This window comes from Dermacentor albipictus, chromosome 6 (assembly GCF_038994185.2).
Source record: "Dermacentor albipictus isolate Rhodes 1998 colony chromosome 6, USDA_Dalb.pri_finalv2, whole genome shotgun sequence".
Classification (NCBI taxonomy): domain Eukaryota; kingdom Metazoa; phylum Arthropoda; class Arachnida; order Ixodida; family Ixodidae; genus Dermacentor; species Dermacentor albipictus.
Window position 1 is genome coordinate 27138324 of NC_091826.1, and position 13464 is coordinate 27151787.

The 13464-nt window shown below is 48.7% G+C and overlaps 1 protein-coding gene across 1 annotated transcript in view; it reads left to right on the forward strand.

Moving 5' to 3' along the window:
- The window catches only part of LOC139060910 (uncharacterized), a 138024-nt gene that overhangs the window by 76931 nt on the left and 47629 nt on the right, over positions 1 to 13464 (forward strand). Inside the window, exon 3 of the mRNA XM_070540216.1 lies at positions 3969 to 4365. Within this exon, the coding sequence (XP_070396317.1) occupies positions 4077 to 4365 (289 nt within the window). The 5' untranslated portion in view covers positions 3969 to 4076. The remainder of the gene's footprint in view (positions 1 to 3968; positions 4366 to 13464) is intronic.

The window sequence follows — 13464 nt, forward strand, 5'->3', positions numbered from 1 at the left end:
GAGAAATTTTAAAGGAAATAGAGGTGGTTGCGCGAGAAGAAGGCGGGGTAGGGTTGCACGGGGTCTGTAGTGTGTTGGATAGGAGCACGCGTCGCGTGTCGGCAACATCGCGACGTCTGACACTGATCACCGCGTTTCATCATCACCATGGGAGCCCGTTTACGCTTTGCGACAGCATGCTAAACGGTTTGTCTTAACACGATCCTTGAAAGGCTTTCGCTGCGCTTTTAAACGGACCAATCGAACATGACGTAATATACTGGCCGGTAAAATTATTCGAGCAAGCGGAACCGGGACGTAGCTAAACAAGGGACCGAAAGGATATAGAAAAAAAATGAAGAAATAAAAACGAGTTCGTTCGTTGATGTTATTCAGCGGCAGTCGGGTTCGCACAATACTCTCCGCGGCAACTGAGTCATTCGAAACCTTCGCAGCTGTTTTCGCTTCAGCGCCCCGACATTGCTCTCCGCCTCGCGTCTGAGTCAGCGGCGTTCAAGGGCGGAGAACCGAGATCACCGCCGCGATGGAGGCACAGATGACGAACACCAGGAGGGCATGGCACGCAGTAATACTCGGCCGGGCGGGGAAAAAAAAAAGAAGCCGGTTTCGTGTGTAGAGCACGTCGATGCCAGGAGCACGATCCGGGAGACCATCTGCACGCTCCTGTCACCGGGTCCCTTGGATAGGGTGCGCACTATACAGTTGAAACTCGATTTAACGAAGTGGTGACCACGCTCGAAGTATTTCGTTATATCGGGAAGTTTGTAAAATCGAGATAGGAATCTTTCCGTGCTTCGAAATCTATAATTGTAACGTATAGCGACACGCAAAAGCTACCTTGGCATTGTACTTGCCGCTAATCCCGCCATCTAAACCATGAGATAACGAAAAAAAAAAAAACACCGCCGCCCTTACCGAGGCGGTGTTGAGTCCGCTGTTCAGTGAATGGACGCGGCGTGCAGCCTCGTCAAAATGATGCTAGGACCGTGACTAGGGCGCCTGGATGATTTAACGTGATAGCTTTAGAGCGCACGCTCGAAGAGAAGCTCGTCTGTGTCAAAATTTAAATCGACACTTTTTTTATTCGTTCATTTCCGGAAAAAACTTCGTTAAATCGAGTTCGGCAAAGTTAGTTTCGTTAATTCGGGTTGATGAAAACATTTAACCCTGTGGGTACCTGCCGGGGAATGGAAAGGTCTTCGTTAGATCGGGAACTTAGTGAAATCTGGTTTCGTTAGACCGAATTTTAACTGTATATGGAGAAAAGCGCAGAATCGAAGTGCTAGAAATGGAGTTACACTTCGCTTTGCAGCCGCGAACACGCAGTCTAAGCCTGGAGGGAGGAAACAACAAGCGGGGACTAATAACGAAACGCGATTGAAGTCAAAAGGGTCGGTCTAACACGGGACCGTCGCGGCGGAGCGCGCGTTAATTTTATTTATTTATTTATTTTATTTTGTGATACTGTCAATCCCATCAGGGATTATTACAGGAGTGGGTTAAAAAGGTCTGTAGACATAGTAGTACAGGCATTTACATAAGAATACAAAAGCGCACTTGGCAAGAGTAGAGTTTCATGGACCTATGTTAACAGCAATAAGTGTGGCAAAAACATAACGCACAAAGAGCTTATTTCAATTACATATAATGTTTTGCAAAGAGACAAAAAGGAATAAGGATAAGCATATGGTTATACAATTGATAGCATCATATATCATTTCACATCACACATTTCCAAAAACATTTGGTAATTAACACAATGATAAAGACAATGCTGTTAACATCATTTAGGAGTGGTTGAAAGTACAGTTGCGCCAACGATTTCAACAAATTTGTCAACAGTGGGCTGTGCGACTACCGTCTGGGCTAAAGCATTCCAATCGCGAAGTGCTCGCGGGAAGAACGAAAAGCCGAATGTATTGTTAGTGCAAGAATATTCTTGGAGTGTTAGGTGATGTTTGTGACGGGTTTCTCTGGATGTGTTATAGGAAATATAGGTGTTAGAATCCACATGTACCTTATTATGCAGGATGAGATACAAAAATTTGAGTCGGTACAGCATCGCACGACTGCTTAGGGTGTGAAGGCCGATTTCAGATAGCATCTGAGTAGGCGAGTCGGTGCGCCGAAATCGGTTACAGATAAACCGCGCGGCTTTTCGCTGAACAGCCTCAAGAGTGGTGATTTGGTTTTGGGCAAAGGGAAACCACGCCACGTTCGCATATTCTAAGATAGGACGTATGATTGTAACATAGGCCAAGAGCTTGGCCTCCTTCGTAGAGTATCGCAGGGCCCGTTTTAAGAACATAAGCTTTCGCATCGCTTTGCTTGCTACGTGCGCTACATTAGCCGACCATCCTAAGTCTGAAGATATGATATGATATAGATATGATATAGATATGAGATAGGCGGAGCAACGGCAGAGCAGCCGTTGCTCCGCCTGCACATCAGGAGCGTTAAAAAACATTAACGCGCGCTCCGCCGCGACGGTCACAGCCGAATAAATTGCGCATCTGGTTAAAAGCATCGCGAACCAAGCGTTCTCGGCCTATACCCTGAGTCTCGGAGGTCATGCCTTGGACCGACTTTTTTGAGGGAAAAAAAGGAGCGAAGAGAAAGGCTTCACGGAGGATCTGGGAGTGATAGATTGAACGATATCGTCAGCATTTATGTCACTTATGTGCATGTCAGTCACTATTATTCGAGGGCAAGAAATAACACAACAAGGGATAGACAGAGAAAAAGGATGGGCTATGTCATTTAATGAATCCTGGACGGGTTTGCCATAAGGCATGCCCATAGATTGCTACTCCAGATGGGTATGATGAAAAAAGATACACGCACAGTGCACGTCACAGATACATAGCGTGTACTAAAACACATCACAACCGTGGCTCTTCAAACTAAGGTAACTCATTGAGGCCAATGTCTCTGGGGAAGTATAAAAGTAACTTAATTGGGCGAGATTCAGAGGCAGCGTTAGTCCATGGGCCAAGCAGATGGTGCAGCTGAAGGGATGGCAGACTTTGATCAATATTCAATGTTGACATTAGGGTTGTTCCTTCTAATTTAAACATGCAAGCGCAGATAAACACACGCACCATTGTTTACAACTCAACCGCTAACTGCCAACTGTTTTTGTTCCAGGATATAAAAATGTGCACGTCCACGCATGCGCGAACCACAGAAGCAACTGCCGTATAGTATTTCTTTCTTATTCGTGGGCATTGCCACGCAACATAGTGTTAACTGATATCGTAGAGGGCGTTTCATTTAACTTGAACCAAACTTTAGACATATGCAAATGGCCGCGTAGCTGGACAGAGGCCAAGTTAATGTTGTTTGCCGTCGCTTGGAGATACGTAGATTACTTATTGCATTCCGCCTAATTATATAATTAGCCTTAATTAATTATTCAACTTCTCAAATATTATAATTAGATGAAAAGTGTCAATTAGGAAATTGTAGAGTAGCCTGAGAATACTCCCTACACAGCTTTCTGTTGTTCAATACGTGCTACATAAAAGTGTTATTCCGAGGGCGAAAGAAGCCCGCGAACACACGCAAAGTGTCTCGAGCGGCCAGTCGCGCGGCTATGGACCGATTTATAGACAGATTGTAGCTATAGACCGATGTATACCTTTGTTCACTTTTAAGGAGTGTAAGGGTATGAGTTACAGACCGATTTACTTTTATTCACTTTTAAGGGTGCGAATTACTTTAAGGTCTAAGGTACGAGTTATAGAGCGATTTACACCCTTATTCACTTTTAGGGGGTGTAAGGGTATCAGTTCTATACCGATTTACGCCCTGATTCACTTGCAAGGGTGCATATATTGTTTTAAAGCGTAAAGGCATGAGTTCCAGACCAATTTTCGGCCATGTTCACTTCTAAGAGCGTAAATTATATTACGGCGTAGGGGTGAAACATGTCCTAACTGCTCTCCCCCCTTTGCCTATACTTGCAGGCTGTTGTCTCCCGTCGGTCCCCGCCCCCTTCCCCACTCGTCTCGCTCGGCCACGTCCTCCTCCTTCCCCATCGTCCCGTCGTCGTCGTCGCCCACGCCTGTGACGCCATGTCGCTGAGCTCCAAGAACACCGACGGCTCCCCGCGCAGCAGCGGCAGCAGCTGGCAGCCGGGGCTCCCGCCGCGGGAGTTCGTGCGCCGGGTGCCGCTGCCCCAGGTGGTGCGCATCGCCGAGCGCGTCCACTCGCCGTCGAGCCTGGACCTGAGCCAGCCGCTGGTGCTGTACGGCGCCTACCGGTGCCGCAAGGTGCACGCGCGCTCCCTGGCGCCCGACGCGCGCAGCTCGGGGCGGCTCGGCACCACGGGCCCGCCGCTCGTCATCCCGGACAGCTACGCCGGTGAGTGCGCGCCACGGGGCGAAATGCCGGAGAGAGAGAGCCGATTGGTCCTCTTCCGGAGTCGATTGGTCCTCTTCCAGAGTCGATTGGTCCTCTTCCGGAGTCGATTGGTCCTCTTCCGGAGCCGATTGGTCCTCTTCCGGAGTCGATTGGTCCTCTTCCGGAGCCGATGGGTCATCTTCCCGATAACAATGCGTGGCAGTATACTGAACCAGTTGGAACGAATTCTTGATTTACGGCGGGGGAAAAATAAGTGCCTCTGCTTTCCGAAATGAAAAACGTGCCGAGAATTTGCGAAGCGAAGAGGGTGAGGAGGAGGAGGGCGGAGTACGGGAAACGAACGGGGACAAGTTCTTCTAGTAGTCCGGCCGCTATAGACTAAACTCTCCAGATAGCATTAAACTCTTAAATATTGTTACGTGAAACGACACCAGGCGTGACTATTTGCAGTGTACTTACAACGAGGTACGCAGCAGCAACCAAGATTGTGGACAGCCTGCACACCAGACACACCCGTCTTCTTCGTTTTCTGCTCCAAGCAGAATGTCCCTCTCGGAATGAATTGGCTTCGTAACAATATGTCTTTTTTTTTATACCACGAGATGTATATTCGTAGGTCACATTTGATTTTGTTATATGTTGTTCCGCGTTATGTTATGTAGATATGTCAGCTGCCCGTATGCAAAACTCTCGACTCTATATATGTGCGTGTTTTCAGGCTCACTTATGTACCTTCACTTGTTTATACGCTACTCTGCCTGTCTCAGAGTGTCATTTTATTCCATCTTGTGTCTTCCTCAACTTGTGCGAGGAACATCGCAAATGTTCGCAATATTTTACGGTCTCCAGTTTTGTTTTTTTCACTGTCTGTTGTGCTTTCAGTTTTGCCTGCCCTGCGAAGACTAGTAGCCGGTGCCAACAAAGGCGCAATCCTCTCATTTCATTTAATATATATAAAAAAAATTCTCTCTGAAACACAAATGCGCCCTCTGGCGCTCACCAAGGCATTACTAAAGTGTCTCGACGCACACAGAAGCAAAATTCCATGTACAGTTTCCTTGCCTGTATGAGAAGTCATGAGCTACGCATTTGCAATTCATGCACGCTATCTTTCCATAAATGCGATATGGTCCGCTTACGTCAGGCTAGGCTAGTTCTGCATCTCCCAAACAGCATTCCCGAGGTGTTTATGGCTTTCGTCACGGAAATGGTAAACACTCTTTACCGCCACCGCAGAATTCAGTATATTAACCCTCGCGGACGGCGTTAGTTGGGGCGAAGCGAACGCAAATTCGGAGTTAAAATCTAGCCGGGTTACCCAAAAAATAGCCTGCCGCTAACCACAGGCCATTTTTTTGCTGATCGCATTCCAGTTCCACCATGTGTGAAGAGCACCGGATTTCAAACGCCATCTCAACAACGAGTTTTAGTGGACTCTCTCTCTCTCTCTCTCTCTCTCTCTCTCTCTCTCTCTCTCTCTCTCTCTCTCATTTCCCTTTTTATTTTTACACGTTCTTAGACCTTTATTCGGTGAAGGAGAAAAAAAATAATAACTCAAAACGGAACGGTATATCACGAAAACATCTCGTTGCTAACCACTCGCTGCAGTCCGTCCGGATTCCTGCGTCGATAACATTCTTGTTTTTCAGTATGCACCTAGCGTTGTGGTGTCGTTACCTCCGAGGGTCCTCGTGGCATGCCGAAAGAGGGTATTCGACTTTCCAGAAGGGAGAAGAAAAAAGAAAATCGCACAAGCGAATTCAACTCAGCACCTGAAGCGTGAAGCAATTTCTCTCTCGCCTTTTCCTCAAGGTAAGAACTCGGGCTGGTTAATCATTCACGTTCGACGCGCTGCCGTGTTTCCGCCCCTACCTCTTGCACAACGAAACGCTTGAAATCGTGAATCACGTCTTTAGGTATATGCATCTACTTGTCAGTCCTTTTTTCTTATCTTCGCAATTTCTCTTCGATGGTACTACTTCTCTTTTTTTTTGTTCTTTACTTTCTCTCGTTTTTGATTTCGAAAGTGCGTGCGTTTCTCTTAAACGTTGCTTGGTGGTGCCAAGCGCATATTGCACCCGGCGTTAGAAATCGCAATTTTGCGTTTCTTTTCTCAGCTTGCGTTGCTAGCGATTCGAATTGCAAAATTTACGCGAGATCTATTGTCCGCGAATCGGCTACCGCGAAGCCCTCCCAAGTCCGTTGTCGGGAATACCGTGCAGCACGACGGAAGCTGGTATGGCCTCAGCGACACGAGGGTGGAACGCGATTCGCAACGCTCTTACCGCTTCCCTGTATTCAAGCAGTCTACGAAGTGTCTATACAGATTTCCCAGAGACTCCTTTTTTTTATGCGAAGCATATTACGAGAGCTCAACCCAGCTCCTCAGGCGCGGCGGTGTCGCCATGAAACCACGTGACACCGTGACGTCACGACAGAGGAGAAGTGGCTTTGGCTCAACTCTTGCAAGACGGGCTGGGTGGGAATCGAACCAGGGTCTCCGGAGTGTGGGACGGAGACGCTACCACTGAGCCACGAGTACGATGCTTCAAAGCGGTACAAAAGCGCCTCTAGTGAATGCGGTGTTGCCTTAGAAACGAGCTGTTTCTAAGGCGTGCGTCTCTTGCTCAGGCGCACATTTCGTTGCCGCGCCGAACGCTGCTTTGCTCGACGCTCACCGCGTCCAATGCGGGGCGCGTAGTCGCTGCCCTGTAGCCCATTGTCTTACACCCCTTGGCGGGTCGACGGGAACGCTGTCGCGTTCCACTCTTGAAGGCGAAGCAGTAATGCATGAGTTGTTTCTTCGTCTAGCCGAACCAAATATAGCCAAGCAACAGCAGTTCACCAGGCTAAACAGTGGTTCAACAACTAAAATAAAGGCTAGTATGCTTCGCATCCTGGGCTTAACCTTACCTAAGCCACAGCCATTTTTTTTTTCGTTGGGACTTGTCGTTCGGTGTACATAATAGCTGAATGCATTGTCACAGACTGTTCTTCCTTTTGTTTCATTTTGGTCAGTTTAATATCTCTCCATGGTGTATAGACACATGTATATGGGGAATTCGCAGACAACATTCTCTGTTAGGGCCGTAAGTTCTTAGTGTATATAGACAGTCTACAGATGCCGTCAAATTCGTGTTTAGCCTAAATTAACTAGTGTGAAAAGTGAAATCCTTACTAAAAGCACACGTGTTTTCCTACGACCATTATTATTTGTTTTGAACACATATACACAGTTAACAGGAAAGGGGAAGCGACGAGCAGGCTGGCAACTGCCACCGGAAGGGGCACAACGCCTGCCTACTCTTCTGAAGGGAGGTGACAGCAACACAGAAATACCATACGAGATCATTGGATATGCGGCATTTGTGTCATACGAGATTTTCGCTAGGGATGGTGCACGATTGGTCGCTGCACGGGGCGCGGGAAGGCGTTGGTGACGCAGGAATTCTGCTGCTGATCACAAAGTAGCTGGATCCCTAAGGTTGCGGAATGTTAAAAGAAAACTCGTGAGCTTATTGTTACGTGGTAGTTAGAGCCGCGCGGTTTGGTTAAAGCTAATGAGGAGCCCCCGAGAGTGGTTTTCCTCACGTTCATTGCCCTTCGCGGGCGTCGAACGCGGAATTCCCAACCCACGTACGTCTAAACACTGGCGCGCAACGTTGGATCCCACGTTCGGCCTCAGTGTTACACGTGGGTTCCCGGACTCATCCGTGGGCCCCCCAAGAATGACGCCAATATCGCTTAATACAGACGGTCGAGACTTAGGTATCTCTACCGGCGAAACCATGGCAAATTCTGCCAGCTGAGTGCTTCTATGAGCGCGCGTACATACGCCAGACTTCGGACTACCACCACGCACTCCCGGAGATAGTTCTTGCAGCGGTCGCCAGGAGGCGCCCTACAACCCCATCTGTTTATGATGCATTAAATAATTTATGAAACATACATGAAACATACATGAAACAATTTATGATAACTCAAAGCGAAGCTCATTATTTTTCGAAGCGAGATCGGGATGCCATAGAACGCGCACGTCTAAAGCGAGATGTAAGAAGGATGAAGAAGCATGTCCTTGGGGGCTGCAGTAAAGCTAGGGAAACGATGGAGCATGTTTTATTAGAATGTGAAGACATCTGCCCAGCGGTCGATTTAGGCACCACAGGCCTCCTTGAAGCCCTTGGGTTCAGCTATAGAGCAGTGGGAAAGTAAACATGTCCGCAATTTAGATTAGTAAGAGGCGATTGGAAGAATAATGGAAGAAAGTACGGAAACGACAAAAAACGAAGACGTACAAAAGCAATGTCAGAAAGTTTGGTTTGGGGAGTTCATAGTGTCTTTTTTTTTCTTGTTGTCTTTTTTAACCTAGGTAGGACAATAGGCAGTATAATAGCAAGAGCTTGGTGGCGCAATCCACCGCCCCGTTCCTAAGGGGACGCTCATAACATCCATCCATCCATGTGAAGTCACCTGGTTTCACGACCGTGTCAGTAACCAAATGAATTCTCCGGAAATCAACAAGAATGATTAGGTTCATAAGAGGGAAACTTGGCGCCCTCCTCTCTGTTTCACTCGTAACCACGCGTTAACTCGCAAGAACGTTTATTTTTTAGCGAGACCGAGGTAGATTCTCTTGGCAACCCACAAGGCTTTCACTTTCGCTTATAACACGCGCCGGTTAGAACTCGCTCAGTACCCTGCGCTAACAAACACTCGTTCAAATGCGCAAGCGCTGCTGTGAATCAGGTCAGCGATAACGTGCGCCAGGTGCCAGACCCATCTATCGTCCGTATAATACTGCACGTCTCTCTCTCTCTCTCTCTCTCTCTCTCTCTCTCTCTCTCTCTCTCTCTCGATCGCTCGCATATACGTGTACGTAGCCAGTCGACGCCAAAGGCATGCTATACAAGCGTGGCCGATGGGTGTGCACGACAACCTTGGCACGATCCTTCTGAATCCATCGGCGCGCGTTCTCGGAAAAAAAAAAAAAAACGAAGGGAGCCTCTAGGTGGAAGGCGAGGCCTGTAACGTTCTCTTTTCTCTATCATATAGCTATTTTTTTTTCTTTTCTTAGCACGTACATGTCGGGTGGGTTTGGCGGCGTCGAAGGCACGCATGCGAAATGAGCGACGCGAGAGAGCGAGCAATCCCGCGGAAAGCGAGAGAGAATCGAACGAAGAAAAAAAATAGATGGCGCGAAGAAAAATCAAGAGTGGGAGGCGGCGGCAGGAATGACGGAAGTCGTCGACGACGGCGTCGATAACCGCGGAGTTGGCACCGCCGTCGCTGTATACCCACCAACGATCGGGCCATGCATCAGAAGGCTTGTGTCAGCCAGCCAGAAGAATCAAATCAAATCGAACCAGTTTATTTCGGCAGCAGAGGAGACAATACAAGAAGAAGAGAGCCAGACGTATAGGTGGGAACGGTGCACAGGGCGTTTGTTTTTGTGTTGTCCGTTTCAAAGATGACATCAAATAAAGTCTTTATTTCGACTTTGTGTGCAGTGTTATGGAGCACGCGCAAGAAAGCCAAAACAAGAGATGCCTTAACTGGGCCCGTGCCCACTACACAATTGAAGCGCGTGTTCGGATAAAAAGAAAAAAGCGCTCCTAAGACAAATTTCGTACCTGTGTACACACGTTCCCGGATGTTGCGCGACTCCCTTTCACTAACGTGAAAGCCTATACCAACTTTCCCAACTTTTGGTCGTTCTGAAGTTGAGCTAGTTGGTAAACGCTCGGTCCTATCGTTCATGTGCATCCTCTATAAGTCTTTCTCCTGTGAGCCGTAGAAGTACAGAAGAAGCAGTTATCCGGCGTCGCGTAGAATGCAATGAGCGGCGGACAGTGGAGTAAGCGAGTCTTCCGTTACTCTGTTTTGATTGGCTGTCGCGACCCATAGTTTTCGCCGCACTGCAGATATTTGGTTCATTATCATCAGCAGCAGCAGTACCACCAGCAGCAGCCGCCTATATTATGTGCACTGCAGGACGAAGGCCTCTGCCTGCGATCTCCAATTACCCCTGTCCTGCACCAATCGATTCCAACTAGCGCCCGCGAATTTCCAAATTTCATCGCCCCTCCTAGTCTTCTGCCGTCCTCGACGACACTTCCGTTCTCTTGGCACCCATTCTGTAACCCTAATCGTCCACCGTTTATCTAACCTGCGCATTACACGATCTGCCCAGCTCCATTTTTTTTTTCTTCTCATAATGTCGATTAGAATATCGGCTACACCCTTTTGCTCTCTGAAAGCGAAAGTTTCTTGAAATAAAGGGAAGGTGGAGGATGCAACTATGCAAGAAATATGTATAATTGGGGCGCTAAACGGCCATTTGCCTATACTTACCGACCTGTCTGTCGGTTGCCATGACCACGGGACGCATCTTTCTGGTAGAAGTCAACCAGCCTGTCATTTCTTTTTTCTTTGTTTTGCGATGGGCGGGGCAGAAATGGCTGACTGCGGTTGCTTGACTTGTTGCCTCACATTGGGAGCGGCGCAATTCAGCTGGCGGCGAAGGTGCAGCTCTCGAGCGTATAGCGACGTGTTAGCTATTCACGCGGCGAGCATGCAATGAGTCGGTTCGATTCGCATCTGACAGATGGGAGAACGCCCGCGTATAGTGATGTTGGAGTATGCACTAAAGTGCTTCAATCGACCTCCTCACACCATCGTCCCCGATTCGCACACACACACACACACACACACACACACACACACACACACACACACACACACACACACACACACACACACACACACACACACGCACGCTGCTACTCCTATGGCGCTACTCACATGGCTCTAAACAATCTTTGACGTCACAACATCCCCCTTCCTAACTCCCTCGCCTCACACGTGGTGTTACTCAGAGCCTAGATGTACGTTAATCTTCACCAGCCACCAGTTATTACACCTCCTGGCAAGTAATCTCACTTTTACAGCGGGCTTGGACGAACACACTACACAGCAGCCTTAGCCTGTAGCGATCGTTTTTTTTTCGTCTATGTTTTTTTTTTTTTTTTAACCAAGGGGACTCGCACTCCGTCACACTTCTCTTGCCCGAAGGCGAGAAACATTGGTTCCTGGCTGAGGCTTCTCTGTTTCGACCAAGTGCTGATGGCCTAAAGCCGTCTCCTTGTCCCCGAAAAAAAAAAAAATACACCGCCGACTTGCGAAAGAACCCGCGCGCGCCGGATGTCGCAACGGAAGAGAGTGCGAACACTTCGCGCGCCCATCGACGACGTGCTTTATCTGCACACGTGTGTGTTGGGATCGGTCCACGAAAACGAGGTGGTGTCCGCGATGACCTAGGAATCGGTGCTCTTTTTTTTTTTTAAGGTCACGGCGATGACACGGCGAGATTTTGCGCCCGCGAAATCACGGAAGCAGAGAGGCATCGCGCAGCTGCTGTTGCTTTCTCGCCGATAAACCAACCGACCGACCGAACTGCCACGCTGACCTCCTGCGCGGGAAACGGGAAGATCCGAACGCGACAAACTCGTGCACGGCGTGTGCTGACTTCGACGATACGCCATGGCCTTCCGCGTGTTTTGCTTCGATGACATGGTTTTGATGTTTTTCGCACGGGGCCCCACTGAAAATGGAGGCACGGGCTAGGATCCAGTGGGCCTCCCGAACGAGAACACCCGAGGAAAACAAGATAACAAGATAGTGGCATGTAGAAAGAGAGAAAGAAAGAGTGAGGTAAAGCGTTTTGGAGAGAAAGGGAAATGTATAGATAAAGAGAGTGAAATTGAAGAGAGATAAAGGGGTATACAAAGGGAGAAGGTGAGAATAAGGAAAGGAAGAGAGATAAAGAACGAGAGTAAGTGAGAGATCTACTCGCAGACCATTCTGCGGTGTGTTTGCGAAGAGAGATGGACAGCTGATAGGCGCGTCGACCGGACTGTGAAAGCTCTGTGATTGCGTCTTGTAACTCTCTGCGACCATGTAGTCTTTTTGCTTGAATGCCGCATTTTGGCTGTTCGACAAAGGGTCATCCTGGGGTACACGCATGCCTGTTTCACTTCGAACGCGCGTTAAGAGAACGTTTCTCGCGGCTTCTCATCTGCAAAGTTTTGTAAACTGTGTCGGTTTGATTCCCCACCATGGCCTGGATCGAATCGGTGCGCACTTCTCTCGGCAGGAGAACGACACAGGCCCTGGCGCACCGCGACGAATTCAAACGCTACTAACCTAACCTAATGCCCGCGGTTAAAAGGACTTTCCACATCCGCCACCATGGTCGCGCGAGGGGCGCTGGCCAATACTCCTAGAGAAGGGGCGAGGGGGAGATGGGGCGTGCTCCTCACTCCATCCCCCTTGCCACTTAGGGAACCCTGCGTGGAGATTGGTCGCGCCATAATAAGCGTAGGAACAGGGGTCCTTATCACGTCTGCTCAGCGTGAAGAGAAGTTGCTGATCACTCCTAGCAGGCGTGATCGGTAAGCGTGAAGAAATATCACGCTTAGATTAAGCGTGTAAAAAAAAAAACTGCAATCGCGCGCTTAGATAAGCGTGGATTTTTTTTTAGAGTGCACCTTCAGCTACACTTCGCTCCTAGAAGAGGCAGAGTGGGCGTCGAATGAGCTGCTGAACGACCCTTTGCAATGTGGTGAACGCGGTTTGAATCATGCATCCGGCACCTAATAGAGGTGCGACGTAATGCCCGTCGCATTTCTTTCGCAATTACCGTCAAATCGCCACTGGATTTTTATTTCTCCATTACGATTGTTTCAATTGAACGTAACCGGTAATACCCTCCATTCTTTCTCTGGCTTCGCTATCTATTTCCATCACATTGTTACGCGGAGGAGGAACTAACGAAAAACCGGGTCCCTCCGGGATCTCCATGCTTTCTTTACCCTTCGCTCATATCAGTAGCTCACGCGAGCTTCGAAATCACGGCGAGCATAATTCGCGCCTATAACAATGTCGCCGCGAACTGAACTCACCCCTTTTTACGCCTTCTCTCGCCGGTCCAGGAAGCCGGCCGCCGTAATCGCGGCAGATCCTGCCATTATCGTTCGGGTCATGATGTACCCCTTATTTGGGAGAAAATTCCTCGCCGCCTTTTTCGACTCGGCTGTATGG